The following is a 24,442-nucleotide window of genomic DNA, read 5'->3' on the forward strand; positions in this document are numbered from 1 at the left end:
TAAACCAACTAGTACAATAAAACTCGTCGGAGGCCAAAATGTCTCCGACGTATGGCGAGTTGTGTGCAACGTATTTGCCTCAAATGTTCCGATCATTTTGTCTTTTTCTTGCACTTGGAATCTCCCGCTTGTACTACAATATAATATCCATTATAATAGTGCACATCGTCGTCGGTTGGTTCTTTTGGAGAACCGCTACAGATTACTGGTTATAGTTATATCGTTGTGTGGTCCATTATCTCAGGCGGTCCATTATTAAATTACAGACTACATTATCCTTTCGAAGACAGATTTATATCTCCTAATAATCCTGTAAGGGAGCGAAGTTCGATAAAGCGAGAGCAACTAAGCAACAATAGCAGTTTGTGCGACCGCCGATCATTGTGAAAATTTGGAATCCAACCAGATTCAAATCGGACTAAACATCCAAACAATTGAAATGGTAGCCTTTGGGTTAACCTCAGATTCTAATTAGGAATGTCTCCATCTATGATCTCAGTAAATTACAAGGTTGTGTATGGCATAGTTTTTGAACAATGAGTTATTTAGCTTGCCTGTGCTGATCAGTGCATATGTCACACTACTTGCGTGTGCTTGGAAGGCAAGATGGTACCTGTTAGCGCGTTGGTGAGACTCTCTCTCTCTCTCTCTCTCTCTCTCTCTCTCTCTCTCTCTCTCTCTCTCTCTCTCTCTCTCTCTCTCTCTCTCTCTCTCTCTCTCTCTCTCTCTCTCTCTCTCTCTCTCTCTCTCTCTCTCTCTCTCTCTCTCTCTCTCTCTCTCTGTCTCTCTGTCTCTCTGTCTCTCTGTCTCTCTGTCTCTCTGTCTCTCTGTCTCTCTGTCTCTCTGTCTCTCTGTCTCTCTGTCTCTCTGTCTCTCTGTCTCTCTGTCTCTCTGTCTCTCTGTCTCTCTGTCTCTCTGTCTCTCTGTCTCTCTGTCTCTCTGTCTCTCTGTCTCTCTGTCTCTCTGTCTCTCTGTCTCTCTGTCTCTCTGTCTCTCTGTCTCTCTGTCTCTCTGTCTCTCTGTCTCTCTGTCTCTCTGTCTCTCTGTCTCTCTGTCTCTCTGTCTCTCTGTCTCTCTGTTGCTGCTGGCTGCATCATTGGTTGGATTCAAAGGGTAATTAGCATGTTTAATTAGGTATGCCATGCTGTTTGAGTTTACCAGGATCTCGATGTAATAAGTAGCAATTCAGTGGTGATAAGTTGTCTAGTAAATGTTCATTTCTTCAAGGGGGGAAATGATAATTGTCACGTAATTAGATAGGGACACAGGATAGGATAAGTGTGTCTGCGTAAACCCCTTTTGGTATTCTCTGGAGGCTGGCCGTGATTCACAGGACAGTGCAGCGGATGGCTCCACCCCGTGATCACGATTGGCAGAAGGCAACGGCGGTGGGCCAATAAACGGCTCGATTGGAAGTGACGAAGACAGGAGGATAAAAAGGTTCTGTTCGGGGTCGAAAAGGAAGAGGAAGAAGATCGGGACAAAAACGATCGTGTTTTTTTTGGTGTGGAAGCTGTTGCGCGGAGAGCGTCCTTGTTGTTGTGCTGATTCGATCGTGTTCTTGATCGTGTCTTGGAGCCTTGCTGAGCCTCGTGCCTCACCTTGGTTGGCTCTGGGGTTCTGCTGACTCGGAGTACGGGGTCGAACGGCGGGCAGACCTGCCTCCCTCTCCTGCTCGCAACTTGGCGCCAGAACTGGTTTCCTGGCGGCTGTGAGCGGACTTGGGCCAAGACCAGGAGGTCGACAGCACCACGGTTTCCCCTGCCCCCCTGACGAGAGTAAGGCCAGCTCGTCCGACGCCGATCCAGGGACACTTGCGTCCACACCACGGTCCAGCCTGACCACCAGAAATAGCTACGTTGTGTGTGTGTGTGTGTGTGTGTGTGTGTGTGTGTGTGTGTGTGTGTGTGTGTGTGTGTGTGTGTGTGTGTGTGTGTGTGTGTGTGTGTGTGTGTGTGTGTGTGTGTATGCTTGGCGCTTAGAGGGATTGAGATCTGTATATTCATTGGAATTGTCTGTGTTTTTCCTCACGCCCGATCCCACACCATCCCGTTGAATCGCCCCGGATCCCTCTTCTTGCCGAGTCTTGTTATTTCTGGTAATAATAAAAAACGAATAAACATCATCAACTCAGTGAAAAGTGACTCGTGCCACCTTCCTCGTCCCGTTTGCGGTAGAGCGATTAGAACCGCCATGTTTGGGTTATAAATAAATAAACCGCCTCCATCGTTTCGGCTCATTCTACGTTGGCGGGACTGTTCAAGTCCCGTGGACGTCACAATATATATATATATATATATATATATATATATATATATATATATATATATATATATATATATATATATATATATATATGGCACTGGTGCTTTCCAATGCAAACAATGCTGTCGTGCTCCTCGAGCAAATGCTATGCGGGCCATTGTTTTCAGTTTTACTTGATCATATTGTGAAACCAACTTCCCCCAAATTAATGTATTGTTAGCAGCAGGTTTCGAGACTATAGTACTATATTGTCAAGGGATGTTTGAACATCCGGATCTGATGTATGCTCGTTATGTGGGTGAGAGGGGTGGGAAGATGGACGTTGAGGCCTAGTGGGGGAGTACGTGCCTATCTATCTCTCTCTGTCTCTGGCTGCTGGTTGCATCATTGGTTGGGACACGGCTATGCCGCTGATGCAGTGTCCCCCTTACCAGTAAACCGGTACTCACTTCGCCGACCTCGGAAGGATGACAGGCTGAGTCAACCTCCTGGTGTATATTAATTCAGCGGCAAACGGGGCTTGAACTCAGGACCCTAGGATCCCAAGCCACCACCCGAACCACGAAGCCAACACCAGGCTTCACGTGCCTAGCACCCACCGTGTGGTGTATCATTCTGTATCATTTGCCAAGATTGTGATTAAAACCCAAGGCTGTGATAACTACAGCTCCGTCTTGTTTGACCTACCATTTCTCAGTCTTCGCATACGATTCATTACAATGTGAAGAGTGAAAGAAAGAGAACTAAAAGGAGAATCATAAGGGGAGCCCCTCCAAGTCTAATCTATAGACCTTTGACTGTGCATTTTGGAGTGTAAGGTTTTACATGTTTGTAGATTTTAAAGTAGAAATAACAATAAAAGTATGAACTGTACTGTATGTTGGACGAGCAGGTGTCCACATACTTTTGGCCATGTCGTGCATCTACATCCCTTTCCTTGTTCTTTTGGGAACCTGAAGAATGATAATTCAGGTCATTTGTACTGTCATCGAGATCATTAGAACAATGAATTGCAGAGCAATTAGTGGAGGAACGTGATGTTGGCACCATGCTCAATCAAGTCTTTTGGACTGTCGGTTATTTGAACTTCTCCGAGGGTGCTCTAGTCTCTTTGGTTGATACAGAAAGGTTGGTTTGGCAAGCGATATAGCAAGTCGCTTGCCAACAGAACACGTCCCTGGAATTTGTGTGCAACACCTTTAACTTTTCGTTTCCATTAATCACCACCTGCTGTCCCAACACTCCAACCTTTTCCTTATTCTCTCGTCTAAAAAATAAGTCGTAATTTATTTGTACTAGTGCGGGCCTGTAGGTACGTGCCTGTACATGCAAAAAAAATATATAACTTTCAAACCGCGAGCCAGAATCAACAACCACACAGGCCGTTTCCATATCCACCTTGAGAGTGATCCGATGTGGAGGCATACCAGATGGACAGAGGGTGTTCAGGAACTTCATCCATTTCTGCTGCTTCATCCGTTTCTTCTGCACGACGCCCTACCTCGCGTCCAGTGTTGTTTGCCAAGCGAGCAGCTCGTGCTTCATCCATTTCTTCTGCACGACGCCTTTCCTCACGTCCAGTGTTGTTTGCCAAGCGAGCAGCTCGTGCTTCCTCCGTTTCTTCTGCACGACGCCTTGTCTCGCGTCCAGTGTTGTTTGCCAAGCGAGCAGCTCGTGCTTCATCCTTTTCTTCTGCACAACACCTTGCCTCATGTCCAGTGTTATTTGCCAAGCGAGCAGCTCGTGCTTCATCCGTTTCTTCTGCATGATGCCTTGCCTCGCATCCAGTGTTGTTTGCCAAGTGAGCAGCTCGTGCTTCATCCTTTGCTTCTGCACGACGCCTTGCATCGCGTCCAGTGTTGTTTGCCAAGTGAGCAGCTCGTGCTTCATCCGTTTCCTCTGCACGACGCCTTGCCTCGCGTCCAGTGTTGTTTGCCAAGCGAGCAGCTCGTGCTTCCTCCGTTTCTTCTGCACGACGCCTTGCCTCGCGTCCAGTGTTGTTTGCCAAGCGAGCAGCTCGTGCTTCCTCCGTTTCTTCTGCACGACGCCTTGCCTCGCGTCCAGTGTTGTTTGCCAAGCGAGCAGCTCGTGCTTCCTCCCTTTCTTCTGCACGACGCCTTGCCTCGCGTCCAGTGTTGTTTGCCAAGGGAGCAGCTCGTGCTTCATCCTTTTCTTCTGCACGACGCCTTGCCTCGCGTCCAGTGTTGTTTGCCAAGCGAGCAGCTCGTGCTTCATCCTTTTCTTCTGCACGACGCCTTGCATCGCGTCCAGTGTTGTTTGCCAAGTGAGCAGCTCGTGCTTCATCCTTTTCTTCTGCACGACGCCTTGCCTCGCGTCCAGTGTTGTTTGCCAAGCGAGCAGCTCGTGCTTCATCCTTTTCTTCTGCACGACGCCTTGCATCGCGTCCAGTGTTGTTTGCCAAGCGAGCAGCTCGTGCTTCATCCGTTTCTTCTGCACGACGCCTTGCCTCGCGTCCAGTGTTGTTTGCCAAGCGAGCAGCTCGTGCTTCATCCGTTTCTTCTGCACGACGTCTTGCCTCGCGTCCAGTGTTGTTTGCCAAGCGAGCAGCTCGTGCTTCATCCGTTTCTTCTGCACGACGCCTTGCCTCGCGTCGAGTGTTGTTTGCCAAGCGAGCAACTCGTGCTTCATCCGTTTCTTCTGCATGACGCCTTGCCTTGCATCCAGTGTTGTTTGCCAAGCGAGCAGCTCGTGCTTCGTTCGTTTCAGCTGCAAGACGCCTTGTCACGCGCGTAGCGTCGTGTGTCAAGCGAGTAGCTTGTGTTTCGTCCGATTCCATCGCGTGTGCACGACGCGCAGCTTCGTTCCTTCGCTCTCGTAAACGATGACTGGATTGGGGCATTGTTTCAATTAGATCGGGCCATCCGTATCATAAATGGCCATTACTTGGGAAACACTTGGGAAACAGCTGAAACGGATGAAGAAGAACGATATCAAACCCTGAAAAGGCACATCCTCAGGTCCCCAGTGTCAATTGTGACATCAAATCAAACGAAGAAGAAGAAGAGTTGTGACGTCAATCGTGATGTCATAGTACCGTGTCCTGTCATTGGTTGGCATATAAATGGCCGTAACTTGGGAACCGCTTGTCCGATTAATATCAAACCTTGAAAAGGCACATCCACAGGTCCCCAGCAATATTCCTCGCAAGTTTCAATTAGATCGGCCCAGGGGTTGTCGAGAAACGGCGGTCGCAGACACACACAAACACACACACACAGACAAACACACAGACAGACACACACACAGACAGACACACACATACACAGACACACACACACAGAGACACACACACACACACACACAAACACAGACACACATGCACACACACAGAGACACACACACACACACACACAAACACAGACACACATGCACACACACAGACGCACACACACACACACACACACACACACACACACACACACACACACACACACACACACACACACACACACACACACACACACACACGCACACAGGCACACAGACACACAGACATTGCTGGAATAATAGAGAGATATATAATATTGATTCTGTCACACGTTGACTTCCTTCTCAGTATCATTAGTCTTACAGGTGAGCACCCAGGGGCACAGCCCCTATTTTTAGGTCTTAATATTTGGTCATTTTCTTGATTTCCTCATTATTTAGGCCAAAATAACTGGGTACAAACACCTCAATTAGCAATGTCGTTTTTTCCCATTTTTAGCTCGCCTTTTCGAAGAACAGAGAGCTACAGCGATACCCCCGGCGTGAGCGTCAGCGTGAGTGTGAGCGTGAAAATGTTAATTTTTTTTGGTGCAAGTTATTTCCTTTCTAATGTTTTTATCTACCACACTATTTTTTAGATGCATATATATATATATATATATATATATATATATATATATATATATATATATATATATATATATATATATATATATATATATATATATATATCGGGGCGTATTATGTGATACCGGTCGTCCGTCCGTCCGTCTGTCTGTCCGTCGGTCCGCCCGTCCATTCCTATCCGCACTCTAACTCTCAACGTTTTCAACTTTCACGTTTCATATTTGGTACATAGGTACAGACTGTAGGGACAGTGTGTCATGACATACGTTCGTCATCTAAGGTGGTTGCCATGGCAACCAGGATGCTGTTTTCCATGTCGTCGCACATTTCTGTATATACCTTCTTGTTCGGGCGTATATTGTGCTCACTTGCGCTCTTGTTACTGATTACAATATACAAATACATAGTGTTCCGGAAATGGCCCTTGATGGGAATAGTAAATATAGAATTAGCTCAGATCCCCCATTAAATGCATCTTTGGATAGGTTGTGTGGTATAAGGGACGATAGGTGTGTGTCGGGAGGTGTAACAGACTGTTTTTATGTTCATACGGTGGTGAAACGAGAGATCGCTCTTGTTACTTCCTCATCCCGGATAGGCCCCGCCCAGTCAGTGACGCGAGGGCTGTGGCCTGGACAAGAAGTGACGCGAGGGGCGGGGCCTGGACAGGAAGTGACGCGAGGGGCGGGGCCTTTGGTCACTGAGTCGCCTGGAGAGCGGGTTGGTAAAAAGGAAACGAGAGAAAAAGGAGTTCTCAGTTGGAAAAGGGAGCCGAACGAAAGGAAAGAAGGGAAGCATCAAGTCAGTTTTGGCGGTTTTGAAGACTGCAGGCAGTTGAGAGGAGTGTTCGTGTCTCGAAGCGAGCAAACAAAGGAGTACTGTGTGTGAGGAACGGCTGGGTTCTCGAGGCGTGCTTGGAGTCGCTTTGAGGCGAACGAAGGAGGCACTGTGTTGGATCTGCCGGGAGAGACGCTGAACCGACCTGCACGTCGGTGATTCGACCGAGAGAGGAACTGAGAGGACGAAGAGGGAGTCGGGCTTCGAGGCGGGAAGGCCTGAGAGGAGACGCCGGACCTTCGGACGGTCCTTACTCACTAACGACGCGTCACGTTTGCCGATCCGCCTGTGGAACTTGGACCTCGACTTGGGCCTTGTATGGAGAACAGACCAGACCAGGCCTGGATTTGTGTGCTGGACCGTGAGAGAGATCAGCTGAGGCCCATCTTCGACCCTTGTTTGGAGAACAGACCAGGCCTGGATTTGTGTGCTGGACCGTGAGAGAGATCGGCTGAGGCCCATCTTCGACCCTACGCGAGGTCAGAGCACGCGGAACGTGCACACGCGGTGACTTGAACAGGAGGACTGCGCCGCCATTTTCTTTCCGCGTGGCATGTTCGAGCTGGGAGTCCGAGCCCGTGGACACCCGCTTGTTTGCTACAAGCGCCATTCGTGCTTTTTGGACGCTTTCCTCTCGTCCGTGAGCCATCAACAAGTACTCTGTCTTGTCCTGCATGCTGTTTGTTTGAACGTGTTTTATAAGGCATATTTCGTAGAATGCCCTCGACCCTTTAGCCGTGGTCCCCTCGTTAAGAAGGGTTTGATTGTTAGTAAAACCATTGTCGTGTGTATTCCTTGTGCTGTGCGCCACAATGGTTAAAGGGAGTCCCCAACGGAGCACCGAGGCCAAACACCAGTCTTGGTGAGGTTGAAATCAACTTTAATAACACAACGTGCCCGGCGAGGCCAAACCTTCCACGATACCGCACCCCTGCACGGTAACCCCGTGCACCACGCTCGCACGACGGATTAAACCACCTACTCTACTGGCGTAACCACTTTTTTTTTTTTTTTACGATGTCATTTATCTACTATCATGCTGGTGTTATAAATGAAGAAAGTAGGTGACAGTACATGGCTTCAAATACTGAGGCAGAGTACACAAAGTTAAACAAGGATAACGGTCACTTAACCTGGAGGAGGTCATATAAATCGTGCACTAGTCAGATATACTGAGACCATCACCGGGTAGACTGCCCTCCGGTCTCGGGGATTATTCTGCCCCATGACAGTTTCTGCAAGCATTGTGACCACAATATGACTCTAAGCATCCAAAATAAAATCCTCGAAGTGCTTGGGCTGGTAACGTACACGGTTGGAGCGTCTTGGTGTCCAGACGGTTGGGGACACCGTTGGATGTTCCTCACAGATGTCGCCGATGGCTTTGGAGTAACCAGGTCTACAGGTGTCAAGCCTCGGGGATGCATCAGAACCTAGATCTGGTTCCTGGCTACTTGGGATTGGGAAGGATTCAGCACTGTCGGCAGGTGAAGACAGCTCATAGGGGATGAATGGGGGGTCTGGTGGTTTTGTTGCTGGTTGGAGGCATACGTCCTCGGTTTGTTGTGCAACACCATATCCCCGATTGCGAGGCAGTGGGAGCGTATCCTTCCAGTAGTCTGGGACTTTATAGCATTCAGACTTTTTCACCCGATAAGCTGCACTCCTCAATTGGGACCCCACAAATTTACGGATGTTGCACCAGGGTCCATCGGTGGCAGAGATGAGGTAGCGGTTTCTTGCGCATGACTTGTTACGATCAGAGTACAAATAGATCAAATCACCGACCTCCACACACATTGGGGTTGACGGACCCCATGGGTGCCTTCGACTTCTCACTATGGGGGTGGTTAATGGAACCAAGATGGTGTTGGGCTTGTGTCATTTGTAAGTCCGAGAAAGGGATTTGTTGATTGGTGAACTGATCCCGCTGGCACCACATCTCTCGGGCCGAGAGTCCCCGTGCACAAACTCGTGAGTTCATACTGGCGGTGGCCAGTGCGAGGGTTAGTGGAGTTACTGGTCCTCCCATCAGCTCCTGTCGTAGAAATTCATCTTCACATTCACAAACTGCCTTCTCGGCGATGGGATTCTTGTTGGGATTTTTAATGCGACCAATCTCGATGCACATCCGGTGATGTTTAAGAAGCTCTTCGTGGACCAGACGTGTGAAGCCGGGAGCCGGATCGGTGCGGATGACAGCAAGTGGTCCATCCAATGGCCGGAGCTCTATGCATAAGCGGATCAAGTTGTCGGGGAGAGTGACGTGTTGTTCATTCTCCACAATGCACGATGTGGTGTAGGAAGTGGAACATTCTCGCAATATAAGAACTAGCTGGTGATTGCGTTTGATGATATCTGCTGCGAAGGATACACAAACAGCACCAGGGGGTTCTCCAGTGGACTGCCTGGTAATGGTATGAGGAATGTTGCGCAATGCAGCACACTGGTGACACCTCGAGGTTACCTGATCGATCGCTCTGTCCAAGTCAAGAGCATAAAATAGCGGTGAATCACAGAACTGAGTTGATGACGACTCGGGTGATCCAGTTGAATGTGTAATGCTGTTATTAAGCCATTGACTACCTGACGAGGGACAATAATGCACTCACATGCCGAGGACAAGGGCTTGTCCCGATGGACTGCAACTAGGCCATCTTTGGAAAGTGACGCAACCTGGAGGTAACGTTTGACATCTTTGACGTTGGTTGTTTTCTTCGATGGGCGGGTGCCCTGAATCAGGTGGGCATGAGTCCACCTTAAGTCTGCGCAGTCTGCCTGAACTGCTATCCAGGCAGTTCTGTTGGTGAAGGGCAGTTTGGTTCGGCTGGAAATAATGTCTTGGGCTGACACCTGCAGGACTACGGCCTCCTCCTCGCGTCTTATGAATGCACAAATTTGACAGGAGGTGTCAGTACAGTCTGGTGCATTGCGGTTGGCAAAATCAGATGGGGCATTGGCGGATCCTGCGAGGTGTCGTACGGTCGCTTGATAACGGCTGATGGTGGATAGGAATGTGGATAGATGAGGGTTCGCTGAAAACTCTCCACGACAGAGCTTCTCATACGCTTGTACGCACGGCTTGCTATCAGTGAGGATGGATGCATGATGTTTAGATAGGATAATGAAGGGACTGAAGTGTTTTACTGACACAGCAATGGAAAGGGCCTCCACTTCACATGGCAACCAGGTAGGTTGGCATCCGCGTAACTTTGCGCAAAATAAACCCAGCAATGTGAGGTCTTCCATTGCGCGTGACATACAGAGTTGATCCAATGCTGTGTTTTTTGACAGAACCATCCGTCACAATCCATAGCTGATCACTTGGATGAGGAAGAGTAATTGCACGAGCTGACGAAAGAGCAGCTTGGGCTCTGTGGAAGGCAGAATGTAACTCATCAGTCCACACAACTCTGTCCAGTGATTAGCATCCAGCCACAACATCATCCAAGGGGGATAAGAGAGCGGAGCAGTTGGGGATAACACGAGCGAGAACCTTATATGCCCCGATAAAGGATCTCATTCCCCTGACCTTCTCAGGAGCCGAACAAGTCGAGAGTGCAGCCACACGGTGTGGGCTGGCCTGGATAGTACCACTAGACCAGATCCATCCTAAGATGGTGGTGCTCTTTGAACATACAACTGTCTTCGTAGCAGAGAGGCGAAGTCGACATTTACGCAGAGCCTGCAACACCATTCTCCAGTTCTGGAGAATTTCGTCCAATGTGTCACCACCGCAATAGAGGTCGTCAGCGAGTTTGGCAACGGTACCCTTCTCTAAGAGATCACCAAGGACGTGACACATGAGTTATTTGAGTGCAGTCTCTGATCCAGACATACCCATAGCAGATCTGGTATACACACGTACTCCCCGGAAGGGTGTGGCTACACCACAGTACTTCATGGACTGGCGAGATAATGGGATTTGGTAGAAGGCACTCGTAAGGTCGGTAGTAATTAGATACTTCCACTGAGCAATTTTGCGGAGGATGGAATCTACGTTTGGCATAAGAGAGGGTTGGGGCTTGCTGTATCGGCCCACATCAGCAAAGGCTGTGACTCAGCGGAACCCGCCACTGGGCTTCTTGATCAAGAATGAAGGATTCAGGTATTCTACAGTAATCCCCCTGTCCTCAGGGCGAGCAAAGACTCCAAGCTTTTCTAGTTCATCAAATTTGTGTTGTAGTTCACGCAGTTTATCTTGCGCATACTGTGGTAGACGGCCTTTGTGTTGTGGAGGCTGAATGGGGCCCATGTTAACAACAGCCTCAAAGGGGCCTGCAGCACCATTGTAGCCTTGGAACACTGGGTCAAACACTTCATCATACTCTTCAACAAGGGCACAAAACTTTGATCGTGTGTCAGGAGCGAACATGTTGTCAGGATCGAGGGTGACAGTCGAAGAGTGTCCTGAGAGTGAAGTGAGTGTGCGTTTTAATTTGGGGGGGGGGGGCTGGTCTTGGTATAGTCATCTGGGTGTTCTTCGGGTATGTACAAAAGGCGGATTTGGCAAAATTGCTCATGTCGTTTGAGAATTCGTGGTTCGTTAGTTAAATTGGGGATCCGAACCTTCTCGCTGATGCTACGGATGACACTCGGTGGGGGCCAGTACTCAATGGGTCGCAGTGACCTCGCACTGGGGGCATCCGTGCGAGGTTCGAGTGTGAACTCTAAGTCGATACTCGACATGTCACATGGAAGGACCATTTTGATGAACTCACCGAGCCACAGAGTAGTTGTGTGGGGTGGGGCACGTACGACATGAGCTCGGCGTACTGCATGGCGATTAAGGCTCCCTTCCTGAGAACCATAAACGTATGTGGTGCCGTCACGCAAGATAACTTGTTGCTTCGCAGGGCGGATTGAGATGTCATTAAACTCCATGAAAGGTGTTCCTGCTAGTACTTCTACGTCAAGATTTTCAACAACCAGGCCCTCAAACTGAAATTCCCTTCCGTCATGAGTCAGTTTCAGTCTGGTCTCACTAACCACTTGAAGAGGGGAAGACCCATCAGCCTGACGAGCGGACTATGCACTCTTCTGAATCTTGGCTCCAAACCTCCTTACAGTTGTCTCACGAATCAGGTTACCCGTGGCCCCACTGTCGATGGTAACTCGGGTTGTGTGGTGGCCGTGGAAGGTGTTTAGATATGGAGACTGGCGAGTCTGGACATGCGAGATAGTGGACGGTTTTGTATAGTCTATGTTATTAACTACCTTGTCCATATGGGCAAATGGTATGTCTCCAGACTCATCATCTGACTTCAGTTATGTCAGCCACATGGCGTGCTCTGGTGATGTACCGACGATCTCGTTCGGGGAGGAAAGGACACTCACTGAGGAAATGACTGTAATCAGTGCGGAGTACTTGTTTGCAGAGGGGACAGGACTTCATAAGGTTGTTGGAACGAGTCCCCGAAAAGACTTGACGAGGTTTGACGATGATGGGAACGATGCCAGGCGGGGGACCTGTGGTCGAGACGTTGAAGTGCGCAAGGACGTTGTATCTTCAGCAGCAAGGAGCTCATCTAATAGTGAGTCAAGCGTCTGGGATATCTCCGATTTGATGGAAGCTAAAGTGCGGGACCTGAGTTCAGTTGCGTAGTGTTGTTTGATGAGTCCAGGGAGTCCACTGTGGACAAGGCGAAGCCATGCGAGCACAATAAAGTTCTCCAACGAGGGAGATAATTCCTCATCTTGCGTGATCGCCTGGTTATGGTGGAAGATGCCGCCATCTTGTCGAAGCAAGTTATCCTCCACAAACGCCATCAGGCGTTGGTACAAGTCTTCATGGCGCTCTTTGGGGTTATGGCGTATCGCTGCAAAGTCAATGAAGTGTGCGCCTGTCAACTGGAATCCAAAATGTTGTCGAATCGACTGCCATATTTCAACTACAGAGGTGGAGTTTCGGACTATGGTGTTGCGGGATATCACAGGGCAGTAGTTTGCTATCTGACCCAGCATAAGTTCCAGTACGGTGACTTTCTGTTTTGCAGTGCGACGCTGCACACCGGGGACATCGTCACCATCATCCACAAGTCCATGAAGAGGGAACGCTCTGCTCTTCTTTTCCCAGGTGACGCCCTCAGTGAGGAAGGGCGCAAAGTTGGGATCGAGTGATAAAAGATAAAGAAAATTTTCTTCAATTTTCAGATGAGTTCACCGTTTCACTCTTGCTAAGTGACCACTGCTTTGGTGCATGGTGTGTGGTGGCCATTTTGACGACGGGCACATTGTACAGACGATGTTTATGACACAGCTACAGAGTGAGCTGGTTGGCCGCTCACCTTCTTGTGAGGTGCGATTGGGTTTCGAAGATGGCTCTCGTAACAGTGACGTTCTGCCGATCGCTGTCTCCGGGGTGAAGAGTGCGTGGAATCGTATCCCGACGCTGCCACCACGCCACAATGGTTAAAGGAAATCCCCAAAGGAGCACCGAGGCCAAACACCAGTCTTGGTGAGGTTGAAATCAACTTTAATAACACACACGATACAATGTGCCTGGCTAGGCCAAACCTTCCACGATGCATCACCCCTGCACGGTGACCCCCGTGCACCACACTCGCACGTCGGATTAAACCACGTACTCTACAGGTGGTGATCCCTGATGTCCCCAATAAATCTGGTTAATTCGTATGCAGTTGCCGCTATGGATTAATTCGTGTCGAGGAACGATCCGTTCGATTGGCATATAAAACCAAAAAGTGGTTACAGACTGGTAGACTCCGCTCGGTCCCTGACAAAACCGGTCTGTAACCAAGGGTTCTATCTCCCCAACGGGTAAGGTGCAGGATTACGTTGGTATCGCGATAGAAGACGCGTGACCCGAGGCCTGTGTCGAGCCGGCCGGCATTATAGACTCCCGGAGACGGCGGTGGCGAGGCTGGCACTTAGGACCGGGTCAGATTCGCGCCACCCCGGATCCGCAACAATATATTGCTTTAAAATGATTTGGATCAGACTTCACTGCAATGCTTTCTAAAAAATATTAATTATTAGACTAGTCTTTTAAAAACGATAAATGTTTAAACAGGCGAGCATTGGCTGGCTTTGACACCAACTCTGGTTTGTACCTTAGTACGATATCTGCTCACAATGCTTTGTTTCCTATGTCCATGCTTGATGGGATCATTAGGTTATGCATGAGCATTACTCCCTCGTTTTCAATTATCGCTTTTAGCTCGCATTTCCAAGAATTTTCTGGAACTGGGTTATTGAGACTTTTTTTCAGATGTATGCCTGGTGTTGGCTTTATGATTCGGGTGGTGGGGTTTGGATCCAAGGGTCCCGAGTTCAAATCCCGCTCACCTATTGAATTAATACCAGGTGGGGTTAACTCGGCCCGTCATCCTTCCAAGGTCGCAAAATGAGTGCCAGAATGCTGGTATAATGTGTCGGAGTGGCAACCCGTCCAGGATAGTGCCCAATAGCCAAGGAGACTGTTTAAGCATCACCAACGCTCTGCACAGAATATGGTACCAATCTCCTCCTCCTCCTTTCAGATGTGCCAGTGGATTGCAAAACATACTGTTCCTTGTTGTGCTGTTGGGTGTCCAGCTCTTCTGACATGAGTTTTTTTTATATCCCAATAGGAGGTGGCTCGTGCTTTCTTTTTCTATCTTGCACAACCTACACTTGTCCGATTGACTCAGTCCCGCCATTTTTCCACAAGCCATTGCGATTTGCTCTCGGGCGTCTATAATGATTCGTTCTCCATCGCAGTTGCGTGCGTGTGTCGACCGTGAGTGTACGTTCCTTTTTGTTGGTACTCCAATATGGCGGCGGCACACAAATTGCTGACGTCATTAAACAACCCCCCCCTTCAGACAGAGATACAATATAGAGTATACATTCCAAAAGTGATGACGTCGGCCCTCCCGTTTTGGCCCTGAGTATCTGAGTGGGTAAATGTTGCTATTCACGGCCGATCGGAGTCGGTGTAAAAATGTAACTTCACGAGCCTACTGCGACACACAAACTGTGCTTCGAAGATGAAGCCACAAATTTGCGATTTCCATAATCGTTATAATTGAAAGTAAAATGTTTTGTTGCATCTATAGTTGTTAATTACTTTTGATATGTTCAGTTTTTGTTAAATAAACGGGTTTATAAGTTTATATATCGCCATTGATGTACTCGGGGAGTATACATAGTGTTATATGTAGGCCGTGTGTGGTTTTCCATTTTCAATTTTTTGATCGTTTGTACGTCGTTACGTTTTACAAAAGAGAGCGATAACTCAAAAACGAAGATCAGGATACAAATAATTAACGAGAAATATCTTACAAACCTCGTTAAATGGGAATCTCAATGCCAACGAATTGCATCAAAAAAAAAAAACATTCTGATCACGCGGAATGAGGAATATTACAAACACTATTAACTTAACGTTCGCTCTATATAGATTCACGTAGATCTGAGATACGCCAGTAAAAATCATTGGACGACAACGACCAAAGACAAGACCATTCTTTAAATTGAATTACTAATGTGTAACATTTCGGTTTTAACGTAAACAAACCTTCCGTCGTGAGTGAGCTACAGGTCGATGAATAGCTACGACCTTACCAAGCTGCCGTCGCGCGCGTGCCGTGACGTCATCTCGACGAACCCACGTGCGCCTTCGCTTTCTCACTCTGTCCGGTTGTCTTTGCACTCGCAACACTGGCAACTGCTCCCTCTTCGTCACTTTCGGCCCTCGCTGTGTGTGGGGAAGGACAGCTTGGATGACGGTGGAACGAAGTGCCGGACTCCCGCTCTCTGGGCAGGTGAGGTCCTGTGTGTACCAGGTAGGGGGGAGGGGGGAATACCTCTCTTGCATTGGGAATTACATTGCAGTGGTGAACGCCCGTTGCCGTGGTGATAATGCTGTACATGTCGCTTCCCTGATTTGTCCGTGGCACGACATGCTGGTTCTGCGGACAACGTGACGTCGACAAGTTTTGCTTGACCGAGGTGAAAGCATTCCACGGATGTATTCATTCCCCCCCCCCCCCCAAGGGCGGTGATTGGTGTTGCGAATTGAAAGGGGAAGATGAACGTCACAATGGGGGCTCGGTTACTAATGGGGGCTCGATTACTAATGGGGGCTCGATCACCAATGGGGCTCGGTTACCAATGGGGGCTCGCTTACCAATGGGGGCTCGATCACCAATGGGGCTCGGTTACCAATGGGGGCTCGATTACCAATGGGGGCTCAATCACCAATGGGGCTCGGTTACCAATGGGGGCTCGATCACCAATGGGGCTCGGTTACTAATGGGGGCTCGATCACCAATGGGGCTCGGTTACCAATGGGGGCTCGGTTACCAATGGGGGCTTAGTTACCAATGGGGGCTCGATTACCAATGGGGCTCGGTTACCAATGGGGGCTCCATTACCAATGGGGCTCGGTTACCAATGGGGGCTCCATTACCAATGGGGCTCGGTTACCAATGGGGGCATTTATCAAATTTCGTTATGCTTCTGGTGGGGTTTATCACTGCCTGTTGTTCGTGAGGGTCATGGCGTGTTACCCGAGGGGGGGGGGAGGAGTTCGGAAGGTTCCAGAAACGAGACGTGGACGCTGGTCCAAGAAGAGTGGCACCAAGACCGCAGGAGTTGTTCCCTTCAATCCCTCCCGGATTGGGAGAGGAAGGTCCGTGCAGACCGGTGTCACAGCCGAGTTTCGCTTGGCAAGGAGGGAGAAAGGGCGAGGTGGATGGACCAGAATAGACCTTATCGCATTCTTGTTACTAAACCTGGGGTGTTGCCTCCTGCGATCCAGTCGCTCATTCCGACAGATCATTGCCAGGACCGATGAACGATACGTCTCGTTTAAAACGTGAATAATTACTCCTTGCTTTCAGATTTTTCATCCTCGTTTGTCTTTAAGATGCTTTTGTTCCCAGATTTTTATTCCATTCCATTGATAGTTTGTTTTTTATGTCCACATTGTTATGTTGGGATGAATAAAATACCAAAAATCTCTCTCTCTCTCTCTTTCTCTTTCTCTTTCTCTTTCTCTTTCTCTTTCTCTTTCTCTGTGTCTCTCTGTCTCTCTCTCTCTCTCTCTCTCTCTCTCTCTCTCTCTCTCTCTCTCTCTCTCTCTCTCTCTCTTTCTCTTTCTCTTTCTCTTTCTCTTTCTCTTTCTCTTTCTCTTTCTCTTTCTCTTTCTCTGTCTCTGTGTCTCTGTGTCTCTGTGTCTCTGTGTCTCTGTGTCTCTGTGTCTCTGTGTCTCTGTGTCTCTGTGTCTCTGTGTCTCCTCTCTCGCCCTCTCTGTCTCTCCCGCCCTGTGTCTCTGTGTCTCTGTGTCTCTCTCTCTCTCTCGCCCTCTCTCTCTCTCTCGCCCTCTCTCTCTCTCCCGCCCTCTCTCTCTCTCCCGCCCTCTCTCTCTCTCTCCCGCCCTCTCTCTCTCTCCCGCCCTCTCTCTCTCTCTCTCCCGCCCTCTCTCTCTCTCTCCCGCCCTCTCTCTCTCTCCCGCCCTCTCTCTCTCTCCCGCCCTCTCTCTCTCTCCCGCCCTCTCTCTCTCTCCCGCCCTCTCTCTCTCTCTCCGCCCTCTCTCTCTCTCCCGCCCTCTCTCTCTCTCCCGCCCTCTCTCTCTCTCCCGCCCTCTCTCTCTCTCTCTCTCTCTCTCTCTCTCTCTCTCTCTCTCTCTCTCTCTCTCTCTCTCTCTCTCTCTCTCTCTCTCTCTCTCTCTCTCTCTCTGTGTCTGTGTCTGTGTCTGTGTCTGTGTCTGTGTCTGTGTCTGTGTCTGTGTCTGTGTCTGTGTCTGTGTCTGTGTCTGTATCTGTGTCTGTGTCTGTGTCTTCCTCTCTCGCCCTCTCTCGTCTCTCGTCTCTCTCTCTCTCTCTCTCTCTCTCTCTCTCTCTCTCTCTCTCTCTCTCTCTCTCTCTCTCTCTCTGTGTCTGTGTCTGTGTCTGTGTCTGTGTCTTCCTCTCTCGCCCTCTCTCGCCCTCTCTCGTCCTCTCCCGTCCTCTCCCGTCTCTCTCTCTCACTCTCTCACTCTCGCACTCTCTCTCACTCTCTCACTCTCTCACTCTCGCACTCTCTCGCACTCTCTCTCTCCCGCGCTCTCTCTCTCCCGCGCTCTCTCTCTCCCGCGCTCTCTCTCTCCCGCGCTCTCTCTCTCCCGCGCTCTCTCTCTCCCGCGCTCTCTCTCTCCCGCGCTCTCTCTCTCCCGCGCTCTCTCTCTCCCGCGCTCTCTCTCTCTCTCGCGCTCTCTCTCTCTCTCTCTCTCTCTCTCTCTCTCTCTCTCTCTCTCCCTCTCTCTCTCTCTGTCTCTCTGTCTCTCTCTCCCTCGCTCTATATTCGGTCATTCCCTCCATTTTTCCCTTCTTTTCTCCTCCATATGTTTCACTTATCTTCTTTTTGTATCCTATGTTCATGTTGTACCCGTTTCCCTTATGTAATGTCACCCCCCCACTCCCCTCCCCAAATAATTATTTTACTTTTACTTTTTCATTAATTTATGCATTTACCCCTACCCCTTCATTATTTGTTGTTTCTCTACCCTAATCGTGTGATTGCAGTCTGCCTTGCTGCAAGAAATTAGTAGCTGTCAGTTGAGTACAACTCTGCACTCACTTCAGGTACGATGGAAGCTGACATATTTCTTTCAAAACATCATTTTAAGGCAGCTGTAGTTAACTTTAACCTTTAATGTTGTTGATCAGAACAGCTTAAAAGTAATCTGTCACCATTCCAGTTAAGAGGTGCTACATGTTTGTATGTATAGTTACAGTCGTGTGCAGACAGCAAAAAGCTTTCAACAGGTTGGGAAATGATAGGACTGGGGCAAAGGTTGATGAAAACCTCAAGGAGATCACCATGCCGAGTGGTATTGTGATTGAAACATTTGCTCTAACTGAGTCTGGGAGGTTGGCGGTTCAATTCTGATCATGGCCTAGTCATACAAATGACTTTAAACAATGTAGTTGCTGCTTTGTCGCTTTAGGGTCAGCACTTAGAGGTTAGAGCACAGACAAATCTCATGGTTTGGCATCCTTTGGGGAGGGAGACTTGTCCTTAAAGGGCCCCTTTCACGACAAAGACAAAACGGCCATGACTGAAGCTGCTGGAACAAGTTATGTTGTGGCAACTAACATCCCCTAAGGTCATGTGTGTAGGTGTGTCGTTGGTTATCTCCATATGCGAGGTTCAGAAGGTGGAACAGAGTCCTCCCAGGTCTCAAAGTATCCACCTCCATTTCAGTAAGGGATCACGACTCATGGACCAAGCTGTGAAGTTTTTATTATGTATATATTTCTTGGTTCTCATTTTTGTTCCATGGGCTCTTTTCAGGATCGTCACCAAGCCCCGGGTAGCTTCCAACTGTAGTTCATTTGTAGTAATATTCCCAGGGATGGTTTTTAATAACTCTGTAGGGTTCTTCTTCATCATTCCTGTTGCTCCAATTATCACTGGTACAATTTTGGTGCTCTTCAGCTTCCAGGCTGTCATTTCATTTTTGAGATTCTGGTATTTGGCAATTTTCTTGATTTCTTTATTGTTTAGGCTAAAATTGCTTGGTACTGACACATCTATTCAGAATGCCATCTTTTATTTTTTGTACCTCAGTTATAGGGTCCATCGGTATCGATTTTTTTTCTTTTTCACGATATCATATTGTTACAGATTTCCACCCGCCGGCATGCGGACAGTCGCTTTTAGCCAAATCACGGCCGTACGCCCACCGGACGAGCAATCCAGTCGCAGCCTTCTGGATCAAACGCCGGAATCCAGCTACGGGTGTGTTTTTAAGCACACCACAGCCTTGTCAGTACTCTACCCGCACGCTACAGGGTCCGATCGCCGAACTGTCGATTTACCTAATTATTCGTGCGGGAAGGCTACCGAGAGGTTGTACCTCAACGGGAGCTGCTTGGAAACGAGCCAAGTACGCAGCTCGCTCCGTTCTGCTACTGAGCGGTGTATTTATCGCACAGCCCCGTTGGACCCGATCACTTTATCGGCTATTAAAAAGCCAGCTAAATTCCGAACTCAATGAGGGAAAGGACGCAACGAACGGGTTAACATTCACACAAGGACATTTATTTATAAAACGACACATATGCAACCATGCAGTCATGTATGCAACCAATGCACGTATACAATCATGCAGTCATGTATGCAACCAATGCAAGTACGGGACAAAACACAAGCAAGAAAAAGAACTACCACCGTTCTATTATTATTTATTTACATGCACTTAACAGTTCTACTTAAAGACATGGCGCCACAACGTTCATTCAAAAACCCAGAAAGAAAAGGCCCAGGCCCGGAAGCTTTTAATGTTTCTCAGAGCTTGGGAGACTGAAGGAGCTCCGAGAGGCCGCGCTGGTTACCTGCCGCCTTCGTGGCGACTTGATGGGTGCTCCTTGGCGTCCCGTCCACACGGCAGCTGGCGTGACCGCGGCCCAGGCTTCGTCGAGCAGCCCGATCGATCGGGCCTAGTCGACAACGCCTGAGAGGAACGAACGGGCCTTTGCTCTTTCAGAGTTGATGCTCTCTTAAAAGCCCGTCCATTCCTCTGCGTTGCTTGGACTGTCCCAGGGCCCGATCACCTCGGACCGTTATGCTGCTGGTTGGTGACTCCTCTCCGGCCTCTACCCAGCGACCCACAGCTTGGCACGGCACGGCAGGCTGTGCTCCAGGCTCCGCTCTCTCCAGCTCCTCACTGACTGCAGACTCCAGGCTGATCCAGCTCCCAACGCGGCTCCACACAACTGCGCGCTTGGCGTCTTTGCGCGCCTTTATATGGGATCCGTGAGGCGAGGTTTGATCTCCGATCCCTCACCTCTGACCCCCTGCTGGCTCCGCCCCTTTCGATCTTTTGTTCCGATTTCGATGCGAAGCTCGGAGAGAGCGGACGTGGGTGAAATCAACGACCCTGGTGCTAAAGAAGGAGTCCCCGCGTATGGTGGCAGAGATGTTGTTTGTGGGGAATTCGCCATCGCTGGCGCAAAGATGGCGGCGCAATGTAGATGACGGTGAGGCGTTGCTGTTCGTTGTTGCGTAGGTTGTGAGGGGAGGTCGTGGTGGTCGTTGTGGAGATGGTTGATGAGAGCGATGTTGGTGGTGGAGGTGGTTGTTGTGTAGATGGTTGATGAGAGCGATGTTGGTGGTGGAGGTGGTTGTTGTGAAGCGGTTGGTCCAAAATAAAGACAGTAAAAGAAAAACAGCTACCTCAAAGATCACAGCCCGGTTACACAAATAATTTCCCGTTAAACATCGGTGGGGAAATCTATCTGAACACAGACTTATCGACATAACTGATCTGAGGACCTATATGGTGTTCTGTGAATTTCCACAACCGTAACACTACCCCCTCCCCTTTTTACAGACTCGTCCCGAGTCGTCGAATTTTCGTGTGCCTTCATGTGTAAGTTTCCCCTAGTACGATTTACCTTCGGATCCCTGAGTGCAACATTTAGTGTATTCGTGTCCCAAAAGTAAATAATCTACGGGCTGAGTAACTAACTAAACAAACCCACTCATGCAGACGACTTAAATAAATTGCCGGCGCTAAGACACACATGCAGGGGGAGCAAACCATGTACAATTTTAACTTAACTAATCGTTATACATTTTACACTAAACCATGGCCCAGGACTGATTAACTATGTGGGAAAGAGGGCACATAGCAATGTCAGCAGTATTTTGAGGGTGAGCGCCCTTGCAGCTGAAGGTCGGATGTCTTCGGGGCCTGTTCAAAAGGCCCCATTGTCTGTCACTGAACCTTTTCAAGTCTTCAGCTGCTGAAGGCAACTCGCCCCAACCCCAGCGGCTATGCGCCATCTCACAGGCCATTTCTGAAGCAGGGAGCCAGGCTGCTCAAATGCAGTCTCTGGCTCATGACACAAATGCAGGTATGAACGGGGAATGTGGCCGGCTGCCCAATGCAGTCTTAGGCCTCCCCCCTGAAATGAGCGCAGTGAACAGTGAACACAAACGGTGCACGGCTGCAACAATGCAGTCCCCATGTGCGGCTGCCTGCAAGGCAGTCCCTGCAGAACACTGAATGGTACTGACGCAAGCAACACAAGAAAATGAACGGATGGATGGATACAAACACGGTGCCCGGGCTGCCCAATGCAGTCCTGTGGTGCGGCTGCCTACAGGGCAGTCACTGCAGCTCGCATGATGATCCTGGTGCACATGGTAATAGATGGAATCGGGCAAATGCAAAGAACAAGAAGGGCTAGCAGGCATGGGGCCAAGGCAGAGGCAGGCAGACAAGGCATGGCAAGGCCGGCACAGGCCATTGTAGCAAAACACTGGCCCGCAGGTGAAGCTGGCCGGCCTCTTGTCTCGTCCTGCAGGTGTGTGGAGGGAGTGCGGTGGTGCCGACCCGTCTGGAGGCGGGCTCGGACCTACCCTACTGTCTCCCTCCCAACCTATCGCCTTTGCCTGTCTCTGTCCATACTCACTCCCCTTAATTTGCAAAACAAATTTAGCCCCAACTTATTTTTTTTGTTTTATTTTATTTTTATTTCCCCTATAAATTCCTCTCCCTAACCCCCTTTATAGTCTCTGTCCGGCTAACCTATCGTGCCCTAGCCTACTCCCAACCCCTACGTTCCCTTCCTGGAGGGGAATAAGGGAGAGCTAGTGTCCTGTGTCGAGGCCCAACTAAGCCTCAGAATGGCCTGCTCAGATCTCAGCGATCTCCTTACCACGGTGAGTCCAGCGGCCCACAACGAGAGCGAAGGGATGGATGGTGCGGAGGGGTACATTTCCCTATCTACCCTAACATTTATTACTCCTAAACTACCCCGGGGCTTTCCAAAAGCGCCTGTCGCTTAATCTACTGGTTCTTCCAACCAAGATTCCTGTTGCCTGTGTTGGTGTCCTCACAATTTTGGGCCTTGCCTTCAAATTTTCCGTCGTGCCCTTGCACGGTTTCGTTGCTGGGACACGTGGCTCCCTTGGCAAGAACTACCCTCTGCCGATTCTCAAACTATGGCACCCCCGGGCCCTACAATTGTCTCCGAGCCTACCAGCTCCCTAAAATCGCGGGGGGTTGCCCTCTCTGGCATTGCCCCCCTCCGATGCCCATGTAGCGTGTTTGCGCCCCAGGTCCCTTTCCGAGGGTCGCCCGTGCCCAGTACACTGCCCCCGTGGCATTCTGGCGCTATGGGTCCCACATCATGCAGGCCCACCCGTGCCCACTACGCTATCCCGGCCCCTCTTGGACCCTTGGCCTACCACGGCCGACTAGCCCGGTGCCCAGGGTACCCACTAAGCGATACTCACCATTCGCAGCCACGCTCCCAGCTCGTCAACAGGACTCCTGCACCCCTCCAAATGGGTTTCGAGCCTACATTCCCACCAACAGCAAAACGACCTCCATTTTGTCAATTTGACTAACCCACTAACTCACTTTACTCTGACCCTGGGGTCCCTTGGTGGGAATCACTTCTCCCACCAATCACTCATCGCACCATGCATTCCACATTCACTCCATTCACACAGGCCCGCTGGCCCTCACTCACTCATGGTACATTTTCCACTTCTCAACTCACATCGCTGAATACTGCCATTCTGCTGACTGCATCCCCTAACTACTCGTGCTCCCTCGTCATCCCTTAAACTAGTAGCACATTCCATTTAACACTATGTAGCTAAGCTACGTCCCCTCTACACACTCAAAGTCAGTCAGTGTCTTCAAAATTTCTTTTCCATTTCCCATCGTAAATGTAACCTAAAATCCCTCTAACTAATCCAGGGGTCTCCAACCTTTTTGGGCGGAGGGCCACAGAACTAAATTGGTGAGGGGCGGAGGGCCGCACACAAAAAAAGGACGCTAAATTCCGAAAAAAAAAAATAATTAATATGCGGAAATTTAAACAAAAATTAGTGCTGAATATATTTTTCTTGCCAACGAATATGATAAATGAATAATCGTGTTAAAAACACATGTGTCTAATATGAATCGAAATCATAAAAAATACAGAACGCTTTCATCATTGACCCTGACAAATTGGCAGTATCGTGAGCCGCATTGTAATGTAAACTTAATATGGAACCGCGGGCCGCATAAATCCATCTCAGGAGCTGCATGTGGCCTGCGGGCCGCAGGTTGGAGACCCCCGAACTAATCCATTCCACGGGCGCCATGAGGACTTGTCCCTGCCGCATGAAGCCAGTCTCACTAAACTAACCCATCCCCCTAACTAGTTCCATCCTGTGCCCCAGACAAGGGGGTCTTCCACCCCTTGCCCAGGAAATCCTGTTTACTCGAAACGGGGAGGCTTGCTTTTCTCTCTTTTTCTTTCAATGCGTGCACCAGCACGGCAACTCGCAACCTGCTCTCTTTCCCCGTGACGTCATGGCAGCTGTTTGCGCTTCGCGCACCTCGTCCCTTCTTGGACGGTAACATCCGGCAGGGATTCCCCTCCTGCCAGATTGCAACCATGCAGCCACGACGTCACGCTGCGCATCCCAAAGCAAGCCTCGCGTTTCGAGGGGTTCCCCACGCGAGCACACTTGCTCTGCTCGTCGG

General features: G+C 49.5%; 1 protein-coding gene across 1 annotated transcript in view; it reads left to right on the top strand.

Moving 5' to 3' along the window:
- The first annotated feature begins 15,534 nt into the window (after positions 1–15,534).
- Positions 15,535–24,442, top strand: part of LOC147024694 (ubiquitin carboxyl-terminal hydrolase 25-like) — a 102,036-nt gene continuing 93,128 nt past the window's right edge. Inside the window, exons 1-2 of the mRNA XM_085884844.1 lie at positions 15,535–15,725; positions 18,468–18,527. Coding sequence (XP_085740970.1) covers positions 15,684–15,725; positions 18,468–18,527 — 102 coding nt within the window. The 5' untranslated portion in view covers positions 15,535–15,683. The remainder of the gene's footprint in view (positions 15,726–18,467; positions 18,528–24,442) is intronic.

This window comes from Eptatretus burgeri, chromosome 6, assembly GCF_056783735.1.
Source record: "Eptatretus burgeri isolate ZD-2024b chromosome 6, Ebu_testis_v1, whole genome shotgun sequence".
Classification (NCBI taxonomy): Eukaryota; Metazoa; Chordata; class Myxini; order Myxiniformes; family Myxinidae; genus Eptatretus; species Eptatretus burgeri.